Source organism: Pristiophorus japonicus, chromosome 7 (assembly GCF_044704955.1).
Source record: "Pristiophorus japonicus isolate sPriJap1 chromosome 7, sPriJap1.hap1, whole genome shotgun sequence".
Taxonomy (NCBI): Eukaryota; Metazoa; Chordata; class Chondrichthyes; family Pristiophoridae; genus Pristiophorus; species Pristiophorus japonicus.
The window spans coordinates 162,581,962-162,602,794 of NC_091983.1; the positions used below are offsets into that span (position 1 = coordinate 162,581,962).

A 20,833-nucleotide genomic window follows, 5' to 3' on the forward strand; every position below is an offset into this window, starting at 1 on the left:
TCTGCGTCGCCCCGCGGTTTTCCTATTCGCGTCGCCACGCGATTGTCTATTTCCCTATCCTCTGCGTCGCCGCGCGGTTCTCCTATTCGCGTTGCCGCGCGATTGTCTATTTTCCTATCCCTCCGCGTCGCTGCGTGGTTCGCGTCACCGCGCGATTTCCCTATCTCTCTGCGTCGCCGCGTGGTTCGCGTCGCCGCGCGATTTAAGCCCAATCAGCGCCTAGACGGACTAAGTGATATACAAAGTCGACGTCGTACCTGACTTGGACACTTATTTCCTAAGTTAAAAGGTATTCGCCAGATTGACCTGGATCTCGTTCAGACGCTACCTGAGAACCAGCGAGTGGCCAAACTTACCTCAGACTTTTGGAACTGAAGGAAACTGAAGTGGTATTTTAAAGGGTACTCACTCCAGTGGCCACTTTCCTCCCGTCTCGTCCAAGGCTAGTCTGGCTCTTAATTCGCAAGCTCTCGGCAGCCGTCCGTTGAGATCCCACTTCTGACACCAAATGTTAATACAGATTCTTTTCCCCTCAATCTGTTTCAGCGAATACACTGACACGCGAACACCTCTTGCCTTTTCTGTAAAAGACCTTTATTGAAGATTCTCCGGCCGGGACTTGTCAAGACAAAGGGACGCTCTCAATCCGAGCCTGTTTACCTTCCCCTGGATAAGTCCCTTTTCAGCGCGAAAAGCACAGTAGATATACATTTTCAAAACAGAACACATTTGATTAGCACTTGGTCTATCCAATCCCTTTCTGCCTCCCTCCCCGAGTACGTCCAATGGCAGGCAAGAAAGTCTCCCAATTAGGGCTGGTGTCAGGTAGGTTAGTTATAGCTTTGCTACACTGTCTTCCCTTATCAGTAAAGAACCCAATTAGTTTCTCTTCTTCCTTATCAGTAGAAGCTATTACTTTTCCCTTCCTATCTAGAATTGCTTTCTTTCTTTGTGCTGCCTTGGCTTTCTCATGACCCGTGTCTAACCTCAACTTCAACTCTTGGTAACCCCTTTTTTTTCTGTTGATTCTGCAGTTGTCTGCATCTTGACCATTTCTTTAGCTATTTTCCCATGATTCCCTATCTCCATTCTTTTGCCACCTTCTCTAGCCATCTACCACTTTCGCAACCCTTTTACACATTCTCAGTTGAATTTGTAATACAGATTGAGGGTGAGGAAGTTGTGTCAGAAACGAGCGTACTATGCTTAAACAAAGGGGACTACAGTGGGATGAGGGCAGAGTTGGTTAAAGTAGACTGGAAACACAGACTAAACGGTGGCACAATTGAGGAACAATGGAGGACTTTTAAGGAGCTCTTTCATAGTGCACAACAAAAATATATTCCAGTGAAAAAGAAGGGCGGTAAGAGAAGGGATAACCAACCGTGGATAACCAAGGAAATAAAGGAGAGTATCAAATCAAAGGCCAATGCGTATAAGGTGGCCAAAGTTAGTGGGAAACTAGAGGATTGGGAAAATTTTAAACAACAGCAAAGAATGACTAAAAAAGCAATAAAGAAAGGAAAGATAGATTACGAAGGTAAACTTGCGCAAAACATAAAAACAGATAGTAAAAGCTTTTACAGATATATAAAACGGAAAAGAGTGACTAAAGTAAATGTTGGTCCCTTAGAAGATGAGAAGGGGGATTTAATAATGGGAAATGTGGAAATGGCTGAGACCTTAAACAATTATTTTGCTTCGGTCTTCACAGTGGAAGACACAAAAACCATGCCAAAAATTGCTGGTCATAGGAATGTGGGAAGGGAGGACCTTGAGACAATCACTATCACTAGGGGGGTAGTGCTGGACAGGCTAATGGGACTCGAGGTAGACAAGTCCCCTGGTCCTGATGAAATGCATCTCAGGGTATTAAAAGAGATGGCAGAAGTTATAGCAGATGCATTCGTTATAATCTACCAAAATTCTCTGGACTCTGGGGAGGTACCAGCGATTGGAAAGCAGCTAATGTAACGCCTCCGTTTAAAAAAGGGGGCAGACAATAGGCCGGTTAGTTTAACATCTGTAGTGGGGAAAATGCTTGAAACTATCATTAAGGAAGAAATAGTGGGACATCTAGATAGGAATAGTGCAATCAAGCAGACGCAGCATGGATTCATGAAGGGGAAATCATGTTTAACTAATTTACTGGAATTCTTTAAGGATATAACGAGCATGGTGGATAGAGTTGTACCGATGGATGTGGTGTATTTAGATTTCCAAAAGGCATTCGATAAGGTGGCACACAAAAGTTTACTGCAGAATATAGAGGTACGTGGAGTCAGAGGAAATGTATTAGCATGGAACGAGAATTGGCTGGCGAACAGAAAGCGGAGTCGGGATAAATGGGTCCTTTTCGGGTTGGAAATCGGTGGTTAGTGGTGTGCCACAGAGATCGGTGCTGGGACCACAACTGTTTACAATATACATAGATGACCTGGAAGAGTGTAGTGTAACAAAATTTGCAGATGACACAAAGATTAGTGGGAAAGCGGGTTGTGAAGAGGACACAGAGAGGCTGCAAAGAGATTTGGATAGGTTAAGCAAATGGGCTAAGGTTTGGCAGATGGAATACAATGTCGGAAAGTGTGAGGTCATCCACTGTGGGGGAAAAAACCAGTAAAAGGAATATTATTTGAATGGGGAGAAATTACAACGTGCAGAGGGACCTGGGGATGAATCCCAAAAAGTTAGTTTGCAGGTGCAGCAGGTAATCAGGAAGGCGAATGGAATGTTGGCCTTCATTGCGAGAGGGATGGAGTACAAAAGCAGGGTGGTCCTGCTGCAACTGTATAGGGTATTGGTGAGGCCGCACCTGGAGTACTGCGTGCAGTTTTGGTCACCTTACCTAAGGAAGGATATACTGGCTTTGGAGGGGGTACAGAGACGATTCACTAGACTGATTCCGGAGATGAGGGGGTTACCTTATGATGATAGATTGAGTGGACTGGGTCTTTACTCGTTGGAGTTCAGAAGGATGAGGGTTGATCTTATAGAAACATTTAAAATCATGAGAGGGATAGACAAGATAGAGGCAGAGAGGTTGTTTCCACTGGTAGGGGAGACTAGAACTAGGGGGCACAGCCTCAAAATATGGGGGAGCCAATTTAAAACCGAGTTGAGAAGGAATTTCTTCTCCCAGAGGGTTGTGAATCTGTGGAATTCTCTGCCCAAGGAAGCAGTTGAGGCTAGCTCATTGAATGTATTCAAGTCACATATCGATAGATTTTTAACCAATAAGGGAATTAAGGGTTACGAGGAGAGGGCGGGTAAGTGGAGCTGAGTCCACGGCCAGATCAGCCATGATCTTATTGAATGGCGGAGCAGGCTCGAGGGGCTAGATGGCCTACTCCTGTTCCTAATTCTTATGTTCTTATGTTCTTATTATTACAATTAGTGACTACAAAAGTCATTGGCTGTAAAGCACTTGGGAATGTCCGGTTGTCGTGAAAGGCACTATATAAATGTGAGTCCTTTTTTTCTGGAGGACCAGTGACAATTGTCAGCTACAGGTACTACCCCTGTTGCTAAACAATTTTGCGACCATAATATAAAGACTGCTATTAAAAGATTGCTTCATTAAAGGTTGTTAGCTCTGACTTGTTGCTTTGCAATTATCTTATTTTGAAATCGATTGACTTACAAGCTACTTTAAACTTATTAGCAATCTGACATGGGATTACTCAAGTCCTTCTCCATGCTGTCACATTGCTTCAAAAACATTTTATAATTCAAGTATTCTTGGGTCAATGCAGCTTATTTTATGCGAAAGATGAATGCTTTTCAACATATTTTGTCTATGTCCGAAATCTATTTGGAGGTTCAACATTGCAATCTAAGGAGCCAGAATGTATCTTCCTTTTTTAGGCTTTGTCTTATCTTTAATTTTTTGTATAATTATTCTCCTTTATTGCTCTTAAATTTGTGAGCCCATTTCGCTTGATACTGCAAGATAGCAATATGTCTTCGTTGTCTGTATTTTAGAAACAATTATGCCTATTTGAAATACTGGCACAATTTAAAAAAAAAAAAAATCCCAATGCAGGTTGTGGATAAAATCTTAAAATGTTAACAGCTTAGAAATTGTCTACATGCCCTATTAAATCTGTGCGAGTGTTTTTTCCTCTCGAGGCACCTAGACATGATGGGAATGATACCAAAGGAAAATAAGTGGTGTAGATTCACTCCGGTGTTGCCAGTGATGAGTGGTTATAGTAGACTCTTTTAATCTGGGAGGAATGTTAACTGCCAGCGGGTTTCCAGTGGGGAAAATGCTTTGTTTCCCGCACGTGGCATTATGAGGCCACGGTGATTTTAACTGCAGGCCCTCATTAACATGTGCCGATCCACCCACCTGGTATCGATGGGAAGTGGGCAAGAAGCAGCTGTCAGCATCTGTACGTAGGAGTCATAATAAGGTTGGGGTGTCATGAGGATTGGATGGCTGTTTTATCACTCTTGCAAACCTATTCTCTAATTTTTGGATGGTGAGAATCAATTTATTGTATATTGATTTTCCTTACTGCATATTACTCTTCTGCTGAGAGGGTAAGCAGATGGACTACAGCAAAGTCTCATTATTTCTCTGTAATTGGCTGTGAACTGATTCACTTCAAGGAGGTGAAATTACTCGTTTAATTTTAGTAAAAAAGTTAGTGGGAGTTTATAAAATGGAATTTCCTGTTTTCTACTTGCACTAAACTGATTGCAGGGGAAATTCCCCTCTTCCCCCCCCCCTCCTCCCCCATGGAGATATATTGGGCCCAAGTTTCGGCCTCAGTTGCTCCTGATTTTTTGGAGCAACTGGTGTAGAACGGAGTATCTTAGAAATTCAAATTCTCGGCATTTAGTTTGCTCCAGTTCTAGTCAGTTAGAACAGTTTCACTTTGGAACAGAATTTTTTTTTCAAAAGGGGGCGTGTCCGGCCACTTACGCCTGTTTTCAAAGTTTCGGCAGTGAAAATTTACTGGGGTGTCATGGGGGGGAAGGTCGGAAGTGGAGGTCGGGACTGGCGTGGGGGTGGGGGGGGGCGCGGGAGTCAAGTCGGGTCGGGTCGGGACCGGTCCGGAGGAAGCAGGAGCTGGGCGTGAGAGGCAGCCTTATTCACGCAGTCCCAGTGAGGCCATTCGGCCAGGGCTAGGGGCTGCGTGCTTCGGACCCCTCCCACACAGTTTTGGGCGCCTGGAGCTACTGCACATGCGCGCCCACTGCGCGCATGTGCAGAGGTCCCGGCACTGTTTTCAGCGCAGGGACCTGGCTCCGCCCCCTACAGCTCGTGCTGCGCCGCCCTGAGGACCTGAGGACCTGCAGGGAGCCGGAGAATCTGGAAGTTTTTTTTAGGCGCACTTTGTGGCGCGAAAAACGAGCGTCCAGGTCGAGGCTGCGCCGTTCTAGGCGCGGCCCGAAACTTGTCTCCACAGTGCACTCCATGGCGCCTCAATAGGCACAGGCACACTTTATAAATATTTACATGCAGTGGCAGTATGTAAATGCATTAGTATGTAGTACTGCAATGTAACATGGGATCTTGTACAGCAACTCACTCTGCTCTAAGTGCAAGAATGAAAGATCTTTGGGTATATTTTGCTCTGGTTGTTAACATGGCTGCAAACAAAATCCGAGCAAATATTAAACAAGGAAACCTGTTTGTAGTTGTACTGACTTTTTCAACAAAAGCTATGTCCACTTGAAAGCATGTGATAGCATGATTAGAAGTACCAGAAAATATTATCGCTTGTTCGAAAAATGAATTGTTTCACTATAGGATAAATGCTTTTACTAAAAAGCCTTAAATTGCAAAATATGCATTTTCATTTAGTTTCAAATTACAAATGATTTATCAATATCTGAACTCTTTAGATGGGGTGGGGGAAGATGGTTGTCCAGATATGGATGTGTCACAGCAAGAATTTGAATTGTCCAAGCGAGAAGTTTACTCACTGCATTGTTGGTGCACAATAACTCGATTCGTTCTATTTCTCCCCCCCCGCTCAACCCCCATCCTCAAATAGTCCATTTGAGTGCTTTACATTGTTCCTTTCTTTCACTTGATTTAGGTTGGCTGTCAGCGAGGATGTAGTGGATAAGGAAGCGCTCTAAGTACAGTCTTGATAAAGATGCCAGCAGGTATGGTATAGACAAAACTTTCTTGGTTTTGTTAAAAGGAGAATGCTGGAAATTTGAAATAAAAACAATATTCTGGAAGTATATATTAGGTCAGTCAGCATCTCGGGCGGGGGTAGAAACTCGGAAAATGCTGGAAACACTCCGCAGGTCAGTCAGCACCTGTGGAGATAACCGATTTGTTTCAGATTCCCAGCATATTTTTGTTTACCTGAAAAAGAAACTGGCTAATAATGAAGTGGGCTCCTCCATCAAATAACAGTTTCATTGGGGTCAAGTTTCGGCCTGAGTTGCTCCTATTTTTTTTGGAGCAACTAGTTTAGAATGGAGTATCTTAGAAATTGCAATTCTCGGCATTTAGTTTGCTCCAGTTCCAGTGAGTTAGAACAGTTTCATTTTAGAACAGATTTTTTTTTCAAAAGAGGGCATGTCTGGCCACTTACGCCTGTTTTGCAAGTTTAGGCAGCGAAAACGTACTCCAAACTAACTTAGAAATGGAGTAAGTGTAAATTTTTGTACGTTCAGAAAAACCTTGCCCACACTTAGAAAATCAGGCGTAAGGAAGCGAGATGGTGGGGGGGGAGGGAAGTTTACAAACATGAAACACATCACTTTTACAAATAAAGAGCCGTCATCAATAATAAATGATAAATAAATCAATAAATCATCCAATAAATCAATCAAAAAAAAAAAATTTTTTTAAATTAAAAAATCAATAAATAAAAAATTAAGTTTCTACTCACCGTCTGCAGCACCGGGAGCCCTCCAACAGCGTGCTGGGATGGGGCCTCCCCCAGTGTGTGTGTCTCTCTCTGTCTCTGTCAGTGTCTCTCTCTCTCTCTCTGTCTGTCAGTGTCTCTGTGTTTCTGACAGCGAGAGAGGGGGGGGGGAGAGGGGGGGAGGGGAGAGGGGGAGGAGGGGAGGGAGAGGGAGAGGGAGGGAGAGGGAGGGGAGAGTGAGAGCGGGGGGAGGGAGGGATGGGGGAGAGAGGAGGAGGGGTGGGGGGGAGATGGGAGGGGAGGGAGGTGGCGAGAGGAGAGGGGATAGGGGTGGGGAGAGGGTAGGTGTGGGGGGAGAGGAGAGGGTAGGTGTGGGGGGAGAGGGGAGAGGAGAGGGAGGTAGAGGGGAGAGGGGGGATAGGGAGAGGGAGGGGGGATAGGGAGAGGGAGGAGAGGGAGGGGAGAGGGAGAGCGGGGGAGGGAGGGATGGGGGAGAGAGGAGGAGGGGTGGGGGGGAGATGGGAGGGGAGGGAGGTGGCGAGAGGAGAGGGGATAGGGGTGGGGAGAGGAGAGGGTAGGTGTGGGGGGAGAGGAGGGGGGTTAGGGGTGGGTGGGGGGAGAGGGAGAGAGGAAAGGGGGGATGGGGGGGAGAGGGAGAGGGGGGGTGGGGGGGGAGGGAGAGGAAGAGAGGGGGGGAGAGGAGAGAGGGAGGGAGGAGGCGAGGGTGAACGGGCCCGGCTGACGAGAGTAAGCCAGGCCGAAGACTTCGGGTGGGCCCGCCCTCAGTAAGATGCCGGATGGGCGGGCCCCGCCGAAGACGTGGAGGGGGAGTGGACCGGACCGGACCTCAAGGGGAGCCGGAGCGGAACAGGAGCTGGGGGGGGGGGTTGGGGGGAGCGGCAGGCAGCAGAGCGGGAGCTGAATGGGGAGCGGAGGGGGGAGCTAGACCGGGAGCGGGAGCTGGGCGGGAGAGAGCCGAGCTGGAGGGGGGAGCGGGAGCTGAATGGGGGAGCCGGAACTCGAGGAGGGAGGTCCAGTCCTATCTTCGCCGCCCCAGTGAGCCCATTCGGCCAGGGCTAGGGGCAGTGTGCTTCGGTCCCCTCCCACACAGCCTCGGGCGCCTTGAGCTACTGCACATGCGCGCACCCTCTAGCGCACATGTGCAGAGGTCCCGGCACTGTTTTCAGCGCCGGGACCTGGCTCCGTCCCCCACAGCTTGTGCTGCGCTGCGCCGAGGGCCTGGATCCCCATGAGGGAGGGGAGAATACCGAGGTAAGTTTTCGGCGCGGAAATCAGGCGTGGCTCGCAGGGCTGTGCCGTTCTAGGCGCGGCCCGAAACTTGACCCCTTTTGTGAGTATTGCGCTCATCAAGCTGTGGACTGTTCGTGCTAGGGAATGGAACACTTTCCATTTCAGCACATATCGGTCTCAATGCCTCAATTCGCATGCAGCATGGTTACGTGCAGAGTAAAGCTCCCTATACTCTGTGCTAACAACATTCTTTGGCCACCGAACACCCTCCACTGCACTAATATGACACACTTATATTTTGCACATCAACCATTCTGCGGCCTCTTGGGTGCTGATTTAGGTGAATTTTAGCTTTGAACCAAACTTGGTTGATACTGCAAATAGAGAAGACTTTTACTCACTTGGTCTAGGTTGGCTTCAAAAGATAAAAGTAATTCACGTACTGCATAATATTCACACTCCTCCTTCCAGATCAATGTCATTCCTTGGCACTTTTAGTAAAGCTACTAAGACATTATGACTGGTTTCTGCAAATGGATATGACTAGTTTTTCCATAATTGCTTATGTTTCTTTTGCAAATGGAGGTGGGGTTACAACATAACTGAGATCAATGGAAGGTAGTCAGAAAAGAAGGTAAGTGAATCAGACCAAAATTGAGCTGCTGCAAGAGACAATTACAAACATTGTGCAAAAATAAATAATTGCTAAACAAAAACTAAACCAAGGAGGAGAGAAGCCATATTAAAAATACTGACCAGTCAAATCATTACAACTTGCAGATATGCAGAGAACTCTGAATTTTTACGGACTGTAAATTTTGTTTTTATTTAACTATATTCAGTGAATCACATTTAATTAATTTGAGCAATTATGCTATTGATTCTTCTAATAATATACCTGAATAACTCTATAAGAACATAAGAAATAGGAACAGGAGTAGGCCATAAGGCGCCTCGAGCCTGCTCCGCCATTCAATAAGATCATGGCTGATCTGATCATGGACTCAGCTCCATTTCCCCGTCCGCTCCCCATAACTCCTTATCTCCTTATCTCCTTATCGTTTAAGAAACTGTCTATTTCTGTCTGAAATTTATTTAATGTCCAGCTTCCACAGCTCTCTGAGGCAGCGAATTCTACAGATTCACAACCATCAGAGAATAAATTTTTCCTCATCTCAGTTCTAAATGGGCGGCCTCGTATTCTAAGATCGTGCCCTCTAGTTCTAGTCTCCCCCACCAGTGGAAATATCCTCTCTGCATCCACCTTGTCAAGCCCCCTCATAATCTTACACGTTTCTAAAAGATCACCTCTCATTCTTCTGAATTCCAATGAGTAGAGGCCCAACCTACTCAACCTTTCCTCATAAATCAACCCCCTCATCCCCGAGATCAACCTAGTGAACCTTCTCTGAACTGCCTCCAAAGCAAGTATATCCTTTCGTAAATATGGAAACCAAAACTGCACGCAGTATTCCAGGCGTGGCCTCATCAGTACCCTGTACAGCTGTAGCAAGACTTCCCTGCTTTTATACTCCATCCCCTTTGCAATAACGGCCAAGATTCCATTGGCCTTCCTGATCACTTGCTGTACCTGCATACTATCCTTTTGTGTTTCATGCACAAGTACCCCAGGTCCTTGCAATCATTCTCCATTTAAATAATAACTTGCTCTTTGATTTTTTTCTGCCAAAGTCCATGACCTCACACTTTCCAACATTATACTCCATCTGCCAAATTCTTGCCCACTCACTTAGCCTATCTATGTCAGCCTGCAGCCTTTTTATGTCCTCCTCACACATTGCCTCACTCAGTCCCCTCTTCCAAGTCGTTAATATAGGTTGTAAATAGTTGGGGTCCCAGCACTGATCCCTGCGGCACTTCACTCGTTACTGGTTACCAACCAGAGAATGAGCCATTTATCTGTTTTTTGTTTGACAGCCAATCTTCTAAACATTATGTTTTCAATTTGCTGGGTGAACAGTGTGATTTTGCATGTTTATTCAGAACATAATGAGCTTTCTTTCATTTCTAGTGATTATTTTGTTTAAAGAATTAAAAAAATGTATTCACTTAAATGATTTCAGAATTAGTTTTGCTTGCTCCTGATGTTTTTTGTTGGACATTGAAAACAAAACAATCTGCTTAATAGTCACATGAGCCACAGTGCATGTAAAACCCCAGTTTCTATCTCCTAAATTTGGCTGTAGATTGCTGCTTAGTTTACAGTCAGTTTTGACCATTGTAGCTTCTGTTATAGGGACAAGTGAAGCCAAGGCAAAGACTAAGGCTCAGTTTGAAGAGGTGTTCAAAAGCTATTCTGGATTAGCTGTTGAGAAAAAGAAATCAAAAAGGAAAAATACTCCTTCCCAAGAGAGTATAGTGGTGAGTATAGATATTGAGCTACAGTATGTCATTCTTTAACTCTGCTTGTTTGCTGTTATCCTCAGGTATTCATCCAAAAAATATTTAAATTACTTGTAAGGTACAAGTTATAAAGCATTTACCCTTCTAAATGGAGCTGCTGTCTGTATTTGATCGATTTTGAATGTTGTTTGCTAAAGTGCAAAGTTTGAGTTTATTCTCGTCCTCTCAGTAGCCTCCGCAGATGAATAAAATAAATAGAATATCGGAGCTTCTATTAGAATAGTAGAGATTTCTTGAAGGATGAGGCTGAATATTGAATCATATTGGAAATGGTGTAAAATGTTAGCTGTAATTGGGAGCTCAGTGTTATGACGTGAAAGATTAAAATCTTAGTAGTTGTTGTATATTATGGAATTATTACTGCAAGGTAAGGCCATTGTTGGTCTTGTCCTGACATATTCAGTTATGCTTGAGTGACTAACATTGCATTAGAATTGCTGAACTGATCATTTCTGGCATTGACATTTAAAATATTTTTTGAATTGCACCAAAAAAGATCATCCTTTAATTTATGGTGTTTTTAAACTAACCACTTTGAATGAATCTTCTGCAAAAAAAAATCATATTAAATTTTCAGATGCAAAAGTATAACTAAACATAAAATGAGAAATGACAAAGCTTAAGTGGGTAATGGGAATATCTGTAGTATTCTTTAAAAACTTACCCAGGCCACTAAATTTCTGAACATAGATGTGTACTGCTGTTATTTTAGTGTGTTCACTTCTGAAAATCCACTTGCTACTTTTTTTAAACTTATCTTAAATTAATATTTTTCTTTACTTGAAAACTTTCTGTGCAAGTTAAGAATAATGGGCCAGAATGTGCTGGAGTGGTGCATCTTGCGGCATTCCCTGTGAGTTGATTTTTTTTTTAACCTCCTTTAGCTCAAATATTTTTTGCACCTCAAATTGCTGGAAGTGCAAGTTGATAAAGGCACGTTGAGGTCAAAGGCACTGGAACCTTGGTGAACAATAAGACAAGCAGTCTATCTCCTTAACTAATTAAATTTAAGGCTAGAGAAAGAAACAGGAATGACGGAGAAGGAAATTGGGTGAATTAGATACATAAATAAAGAGAGGGAAAGAAAGATTGGATTATGAGACAGAAAGGAAAAATAAGACATTAAAAAAAATATTAACTTTTAAAACCTCGAGGAACAATTTACTATCTGCAGGAATGAGACTCAACAGTTTCAATTGTTCTCTTTCTGGGCCTCCGAGGTTGAGTGGCATTGCAGGAACATAAATCTCATAATTAATAGGTGTTGTTCAATACCAGCTCTGACATTCTGCAGCGAGTTCAAATCCAGCAATTTCTTGAAACTTGTGGAGACTAACGGTGAGATCCATTTTTGCGAGGTTAATAGCAGTGCAGTGCAAATTGTCCAGCAATTTGTGACGATTCACAACTAATGGCGTATTTCTTCCTCACCACAAATTGCTAGTTGTTTACGCATTAATAATGATGAATGCTGTGGACTCGCTGTTATTTTCCCAACAAATTCTGGCCTAATAATGTCTTTTTTTTGCCTCAGATACTGGTCTAAGTACAGCTATTCTGGTCTGTCTTGATTAATTTGCATGACAGTAATTTCCCTAAATTGAGTAGGTGTACTGATGTTGTTCGAGTAATAGCTAGATTAGAGTGTGTTTTATATAGAGTAGCTCACAGATCTTGACTGTACTCCAAGCTCGCAATAATGTGGAATGTTTAAGATTATATAATAAACTGAAAGCGCTATGGTCAAGTGGTTTATCACTTCACCTTGGAAAACATTGGAGAATATTGCTATTGATGGTCATGAAGTCGTGGTCGCGTAGCTAAGGAGTACGCTGCCGACATCTGAAGGAAATCCGCAATTACCTCGTGCAAACCCCCCACCTTTGAGAACTTGCTTTCAAACGTGCAGAGTTCTGCGCAGCATAGTGCCCCACGGAGCCCAGCAATGCACAGTTGAGCGTATGCAAACCTGGGATCATGTGGAGTGGTACATCTTTCACTTCCTGACTCTTGGCCAATCAAGAAACATAGAATCATAGAAATTTACAGCACGGAAGGAGGCCATTTCCGCCCATCGTGCCCGCGCCGGCCGACCAAGAGCTATCCGGCCTAATCCCACTTTCCAGCTCTTGGTCCGTAACCCTGTAGGTTACGGCACTTTAAGTGCACATCCAAGTATCTTTTAAATGTGGCGAGGGTTCTTTTCAGGCAGTGAGTTCCAGACCCCCACAACCCTCGGTGAAGAAATTTCCCCTCATGTCTCCTCTAAACCTGCCCCCAGTTACTTTAAATCTATGCCCCCTGGTTATTGACCCCTCTGCCAAGGGAACCAGGTCCTTCCTATCCACACTATTCAGGCCCCTCATAGTTTAACACACCTCAATCAGGTCTCCCCTTAGCCTCCTCTGTTCCAAAGAAAACAGACCGAGCATTTCTAATCTTTCCTCATAGCTAAAATTCTCCAGTCCAGGCAACATTCTTGTAAAACTCCTCTGTACCCTTTCCAGTGCAATCACTTCTTTCCTGTAATGTGGTGACCAGAACGGCACACAGTACTCCAGCTGCGGCCTAATCCGTGTTTTATACAGTTCAAGCATAACCTCCTTGCTCTGATTATTAGAAGGCAAGGTCGTATCAAACATTCATTAAAAAGCACAGATCTAAGCTTCATGGAGGTACAAACTACAGGCTGTCAGGAGTACATCACATTTACATTTATACTATTGGCTGCACTAAACTGCACAAGCTTGGCAGGAACTGAAATCTTCAAAACAACAAATAATGGGGTAATATTTATTTTAACATTCTGACACTCTTTTTTTTAAGTTGTGTAAATCAAAGCATTTATTTTTGTGCTGGGAACCTGACAGACAGTGATTTACTTAATACTCCCAAAGTGAAATTCTGGGTAAACTCAACGGGAATACCGGGGACCTTTCTCTGTCTCCTTTATACAGATATACATGATTCTGAAATGGAATCTTTAACACTAAAAGGCTGCCATTATAAATAAATTTTGCAACTGCAATTTTCTCATGATAATTTGTCATTGTAAATCTCTCATTATTCAAAATTCATAAACATTAGTTGTTACAAACCTCTTATAACACATACTGGCAATACAAGTCTCTCATTGCTTTATACTCTGATTATTAACTTCTCATTTTTTTTAAAAGTTACAAACCACTCATTTAATGCTTTATTTGGTGTGCTTACAAATACTTCATTATGATAACCTCTTAAAACAAATCTTCCATTATAGCATTGTCTTGTTGCAGATCATTTTGTATTACAATTTTCTCATCCAGCCCCCTTAGGCTGTGCAACAGGTTTCCTGTGCCTGTTTGCACCAGACCTAAACATTTTCAGTGTATCTATATGCAGTTGGAACTTGACAGATCGCAAGTCTGGGATTTAGTGCATGCAAGGCGATATGACTGCATGCTGAGAGGAAGTCATCATACCGACCAAAAATTCAGGGCCTATATAATTTATCTAAAAGTACCAAGCTTTTAATTTTTTCTGCCTTCATTATTGTTTTCTGCTTTGTGGCCCGAACAGAGTGCCATGTAATTAATTATTTATGTCCTATGAAAATAAAACTGAATAAATATTAGATAGAAGATACAGCTCAGAAACAAGCCATTTGGCCAAACCAGTCCATAGCGCCCCGGACCACTGCCGATGATGTCATCGCCGTGCGTGGCGACCCATTTCTGCCATGTGGCAGAAGGGCAATACCCATGGCGGATATTGCCCTGTGAGGCTGGCACGAGCGTTGTTGGTGCCAGCCTCGTAGGTCGCAGACCGGGCCGATATCTGCTTGCGGGGTGGAAGTTAAAGGGGAGGTTGCGAGTGCCTCACGCCGCCATCTTGGCAGTTTTGCCGACTCACCGCCAGATTTCTTGCCCCCTTGCGTGGTCCGGGCAGCCATCATGCAGCCCAGCACTCCGTTTTGGGTGGCGGGCTGCAGCCCAGGTACCACGCTGCCCTGGTGGCCTAGTGGAGGCTATCAGGGCAGCTGTGCAGAGTGCGCAGCTGCCCTCCTCTTTAAGCGAAGGGGAGGGGCGTTGAAACATGTCAGCGCTACGCGGAACATCCGCATAGCGCTGCCGAAAGTGCCCCATTAGTACCACTGGACCCGTCCCAAGAGGAAGTGGAGCGCGCAAGATTGCGCTCCATTTCCTCTGAGGGGCGGTAAGGCCAATTCCGTGCGCAGGAAGTACCACTCCGAGCAGCTTACTGCCCCCTATTTTTCCTGGACTCTGTTGAACATCGTTTTAAATGTTTCCTATTGCTGTTCTACATCATTATTTGCTTATATTGTTGTCCATTTTATTTTCCCAAATTCCATTAGCCCCTCAAAATTGTATTTTCTGCAATCTATTATCCTGGTCTTCATTGTACTTATTTCCTTCTCAATTATTATCTTAAAGCGTATTATATTATGGTTACACGAAGGCAGAATATTACTTGAATGGCGGCAGATTAGGAAAAAGGAAGGTGCAACGAGACCTGGGTGTCATGGTTCATCAGTCATTGAAAGTTGGAATGCAGGTACAGCAGGCAGTGAAGAAGGCAAATGGTATGTTGGCCTTCATAGCTAGGGGATTTGAGTATAGGAGCAGAGAGGTCTTACTGCAGTTGTACAGGGCCTTGGTGAGGTCTCACCTTGAATATTGTGTTCAGTTTTGGTCTCCTAATCTGAGGAAGGATGTTCTTGCTATTGAGGGAGTGCAGCGAAGGTTCACCAGACTGATTCCTGGGATGGCGGGACTGACAGGTTAGATGCGAGACTGGATCAGCTGGGCCTTTATACACTGGAATTTAGAAGGATGAGAGGGGATCTCATAGAAACTTACAAGATTCTGATGGGACTGGACAGGTTAGATGCGGGAAGAATATTCCCGATGATGGGGAAGTCCAGAACCAGGGGACACAGTCTTAGGATAAGTGATAGGCCATTTAAGTCTAAGATGAGGAGAAACTTCTTCGCTCCGAGAGTTGTTAACCTGTGGAATTCCTTGCTGCAGAGAGCTGTTGATGCCAGTTCATTGGATATATTCAAGAGGGAGGTAGATATGGCCCTTACGGCTAAAGGGATCAAGGGGTATGGAGAGAAAGCAGGAAAGGGGTACTGAGGGAATGATCAGCCATGATCGTATTGAATGGTGGTGCAGGATCGAGGGGCCGAATGGCCTCCTCCTGCACCTATTTTCTATGTTTCTATGTTTACTATTGCTCAGATGTTCCTCTACTTTTATTTCTCTTATCTGCTGTGGTTCATTCCCCATTACTAGATCCAGTAATGAATCCTCCCATGTCGGGCTTCTTGCATACTGGGTTAGAAGGGAGTCCTGCACACATTGTAGGAACTCCATTCCGTATCCCCTTTACCTACCTCTTCGAGCCAATTAATTTTTGGCAGTTGAAATCCTCCATGATTATTAGTCTGTTTTTTTACTCATTTCCCTAATTTGTTTGTATATTTCTTCTACCTCCCTTCCACTATTAAATGGCCTGTAGACTACCCCTATTACTGCAATTATTCCTTTATTATCTTTTATCTTTATCCATATTGATTCTATTTCTGTCTTACTGATAGCTGTGTCATTTTTTTCTACTGCAATTGTTATCTCTAATAAGTACAGCTATTCCACCTTCCCTTTTCCCCTCTATCTTTTCTAAATATGTTATACCCTGCAATGATTAATTCTTAGTCCTGATTTTTCTGTAGCCATGTCTCAGTAATTGCTACCATATCTGGTTCTTTGCAACATATTATTGCCTCCAGTTATCCTGTTTTGTTACGGCCATTGTGCATTACTGTACAGACAGTTTGACTCATTTAATGTCAGTTCCTTTCACTTTATTAAACCATCTTTTTACACTCCTGTTCTATAACACTCTTTCCCTGGCCATTTATGCCTTCCCTTAGTTTAGTCTATCCTACCCTGTCCTTTCTTGTTTTGTTTCTATTTAGGCTAGGTTCATTTCCTGTAAGACGGGGGAGGAATCTACTAGTTTAAAGCTTTTGCAACCTCTCTATTTACCCCTTCTGCGAGAAAATTGGTCGCATTCCGTTCATGTGGAGCCCGTCCCACCAGTACAGCTCCTTCTTGTCCTAATCCTGCTGCCCCATGAAAAGGAACCCCGCTTTCACACACCAGCCCTTTAGCCATGTGTTAATCCTTCTGATTTGTCTGTCTCTATCTATGCCAATTTGCACATGGCTCGGGCAATAATCCAGAGATTATTATCCTTGTGATCCTGCTTTTTAATTTAGTTCCTAACTTCTGATAGTCCCTCCTCCTCCCTGCATTGTTTGTTCCAACATGGACCATGACAACTGAATTTTCCCCCGCCCTTTCTAAATGTATTTTTAGTCGCCTTGAGATATCCCTTACCCTGGCACTGGGTAGGCAGCACATCCTTTGTGGCTGCAGAGGACGCTGTCTATCCCCTTAATTATAGAATCCCCTATCACTACCACATTTCTATTCTGTCCTTCCCACCCTGCCCCAACAGCCTTCTGAGCCACGGTTCCTTGGTCTGCATTGTGGCTGTCCTCCCCACAGTCTTTCTCCTTATCCTCACGGGTAGCACGTACATTGTACCTGTTGAACAGCACCAGTGTCTCAACCTCTCCTATGTCCCCGCTAACTGGCTCGCTGACGGACACACCCTCCCCTTCTTGAACCTGTGCTTTCCTCTGGGTTGTGACTGTTCCGGATAAGACTATAGAAAATAGGAGCAGCAGTAGGCCATTCGGCCCTTCGAGTCTGCATCGTCATTCAATACGATCATGGCCGATCCTCCATCTCAACACCATATTCCCACTTTTTCCACATACCCCTTGATGCCTTTTGTTTCTAGAAATCTATCTCCCTCATAAATATATTCAGTGACTTGACCTCCACAGCCTTCTGTGGTAGAGAATTCCACAGGTTCACCATCCTCTGAGTCAAAAAATGTCTCCCCTCGGTCCTAAATTTCCTACCCCGTATCCTGAGTCTGTAACCCCTTGTTCTAGACCTCCCAGCCAGGGGAAACATCCTCCTCGCATCCAGTCTATCCAACGCAGTCAGAATTTTATACGTTTCAATGAGATCCTCTCTCATTCTTCTAAACTCTAGTGAATACAGGCCTAGTCGACCCAATCTCTCCTCATACGACAGTCCTGACATCCCAGGAATCAGTCTGCTGAACCTTTGCTGCACTCCCTCTATGGCAAGTATATCCTTTCTTAGGTAAGGAGACCAAAACTGCACACAATACTCCAGGTGCGGTCTCACCAAGGCCCTGTATAACTGTAGTAAGACATCCTTGCTCCTGTTCTCAAATTCTCTTGCAATGAAGGCCAACATACCATTCGCCTTCCTAACTGCTTGCTGCACCCGCATGTTTGCTTTCAATGACTGGTGTACAAGGACACCCAGGTCCCTCTGTACATCGACATTTCCCAAGCCATCACCATTTAAATAATACTTTGGGCCCAAGTTTCCACATGATTTGCGCCTGATTTTTAGGAGCAACTGGTGGAGAACGGACTATCTTAGAAATCGCAATTCTCCACATTTTTTTTCTGCAGTTCTAGTCAGGTAGAACAGTTCTACTTTGGAACAGAATTTTTTCTTCAAAAGGGGGCGTGTCTGGCCACTGACGCCTGATTTGAAAGTTTCCACAGTGAAAATGTACTCCAAACTAAAGTAGAATGGAGCCAGTGAAGATTTTTGTAGAACTGAAAAAACCTGTTCTACACATTAAAAAATCAGGCGCAGGTTACAAATTAGGCGTCCAGAACGAGGCGGGGGGGAAGGGAACTCATTAAATTCTGCAATAAATCCTTATTTATACTTCTACAAATATTATACAAATAAATCCAACCTGAATAAACATTTATAAGCAAAGAAAAGATTAAATAAACCATCTTCCTACCTGTGTGAAAGTGCTTCAACCAGGGAGAATTCTGCAGCCGGTCATGCCGCTGAGCGGGAGGGGGGCGGCGGGAGAAGAAAGCGGTTTGTTGTTGTGGAGGGGAGGGAGGGGAAGGAGACAGCGGGTTGTTGTTGTGGAGGGGAGGGGAGGGAGGGGAAGGAGACAGCGGGTTGTTGCCGCGGAGGGGAGGGAGGGGAAGGAGACAGCGGGTTGTTGTTGTGGAGGGGAGGGAGGGGAAGGAGACAGCCGTTTGTTACCGCGCAGGGGAGGGAGGGGAAGGAGACAATGAGAAGGGTAGCCTCAGTGCTGATGTGCTGATGGCAATGTGATTTTATTAAAAAATGTTCAAAAATTAAACAGCTACAAAGAACTACAAAAATGGGCGAGTGCCAATGTTTTTTTTCACACTGAGCGTGCGCGAACGGTCCAACGCGCACGCGCAGCGTTGCCGGCAGGAAAAAAACTAATTTAAATAGTACCCGCCCCCTCCCACTTACAAAATCGGCGCGAGTGTAGGCTCCACCCCCCTGGGCGCCGCGCCAAACAGACAAGGAGCTGCAAAGCGCTCGCGAATAGTGCGTTTTTTTTCTGCCGCCGTTTTAGGTGCGAAAAACGGGCGCCCAGCTCGGAGGGGCGCCCGTTTTTTATCCTGTGGAAACTTGGGCCCTAAGTCTTTGTTTTTCCTACCAAAATGGATAACTTCACATTTATCCATGTTATACTGCATCTGCCAAGTGTTTGCCCACTCACTCAACCTATCTAAATCGCTTGCAGTGTCTTTGCATCCTCCTCACAACTCACAATCCCACCTAGTTTTGTGTCGTCAGCAAACTTGGAAATATTACATTTGGTTCCCTCATCCAAATCATTTATATATATATATATATATATATATTGTGAATAGCTGGGGCCCCAAGCACTGATCGCTGTGGTACCCCACTAGTCACTGCCCGCCACCCCGAAAAAGACATGTTTATACCTACTCTCTGTTTCCTGTCAGTTAACCAATTTTCAATCCATGCCAATACATTACCCCCAATCCTATGTGCTTTAATTTTGCACACTAACCTCTTATGTGGGACTTTATCCAGAAATTCCTCCTCTCCTTTATGTTTCAGAGTATCTCTGACTCAAACTCCAGCTCAGTGAATCACATCCTGCAGATGTGAGAATCCGGGACAGTCTTGCTGTCCACGAATATAACGCAAAAACATAAGAAATAGGAGCAGGAGTAGGCCATACGGCCCTTCGAGCCTGTTCCACCATTTAATACGATCATGGCTGATCTGATCATGGACTCGGGTCCACTTCCCTGCCCGCTCCCCATAACCCCTTAATCCCTTATCGGTTAAGAAACTGTCTATCTCTGTCTTAAATGTCTGTCTTAAACGAACTCCCACATCCCACAGTCCCAACACAAAGCCTGCCTGCCATCTCTAGTCTTTTTTTTATTTGTTTATTGATAGCCTTAATTAAAATTAGGTAGATTACTTTTGTTGAAAAAAAACAAATTACTTTTTTTACTCCCCCCTCCTCGCGCTGACGTCACTTGTTTTACACAGGCTCCATCCACTCCATCGACTGTGACATCGCGTTTGCAAAATTACTTAGTTTGTCTTCCCATCTCTGCTGCTGTTCTGCCACACTCCTGTTTAAACGTTTGAGGCCTCTCCCGTGGTGCTCTGCACTCTCCTGACACTCAAAGGAGCAAACAAAGGATAGCATATTGATAGAGAGATTATACCAGCTTCCCACTGACAGAGAGAGAGGAGGGACATTTCTTTCCTGTCCCACAACAATGATTATTTTTTTACTCAGCAGTTATTTTTGTGAACGAGTTTAAAATCAAAAAATCTGTGTATGATGGCTGTTGGCAGAAGTGCTCACGTTTACAACAAACATTTTGTGTCTGAATTCTGTTGCAAGAGACATGAGATTTGTCAATGTGGTACTGGCCTTTGCCTTTAATCATTTTGCAATGAGGCAAAGTGCTACTCATAGAAGGAAGCAAATGAGGTGAATTATTTTTTATTACTAATAAGAGTGACAGAACATACATATCCTTAGAATCGTGTGTTTTTAAGTAGTCTTGACCAAGTAAAACTACATTAAGGTGCTTTTCAAATATTGTCCACTTCCAGCTGTTCTTTTATTTAGTGTGTGTGCGCGTGCGTCCATGTGTCCTGTACTTTCTGGTGTTTAGAAGAATGAGAAGATATCTCATTGAAACCTATAAGATTCTGAAGGGAATTGACGGGATAGATGCTGAGAGGTTGTTGTCGTTGAATGTATTCAAGGCTGAGATAGATGGATTTTTGGACACTGAGGGAATCAAGGGATATGGTGATTTGGCAGGAATGTGGAGTTAAGGTCGAAGA

General features: G+C 44.2%; 1 protein-coding gene across 3 annotated transcripts in view; it reads left to right on the plus strand.

The window, feature by feature from the left end:
* ahi1 (Abelson helper integration site 1) overlaps nt 1-20,833 on the plus strand; it is a 378,816-nt gene that overhangs the window by 20,012 nt on the left and 337,971 nt on the right. For 2 of the 3 annotated variants that reach the window (XM_070885487.1, XM_070885489.1), the window contains exons 2-3: nt 6,057-6,126; nt 10,351-10,475. In XM_070885487.1, coding sequence (XP_070741588.1) covers nt 6,117-6,126; nt 10,351-10,475 — 135 coding nt within the window. In that variant the 5' untranslated portion in view covers nt 6,057-6,116. Of the gene's footprint in view, nt 1-6,056; nt 6,127-10,350; nt 10,476-20,833 lie in introns of those variants that run through there. The other variant, XM_070885490.1, reaches the window with a different exon arrangement.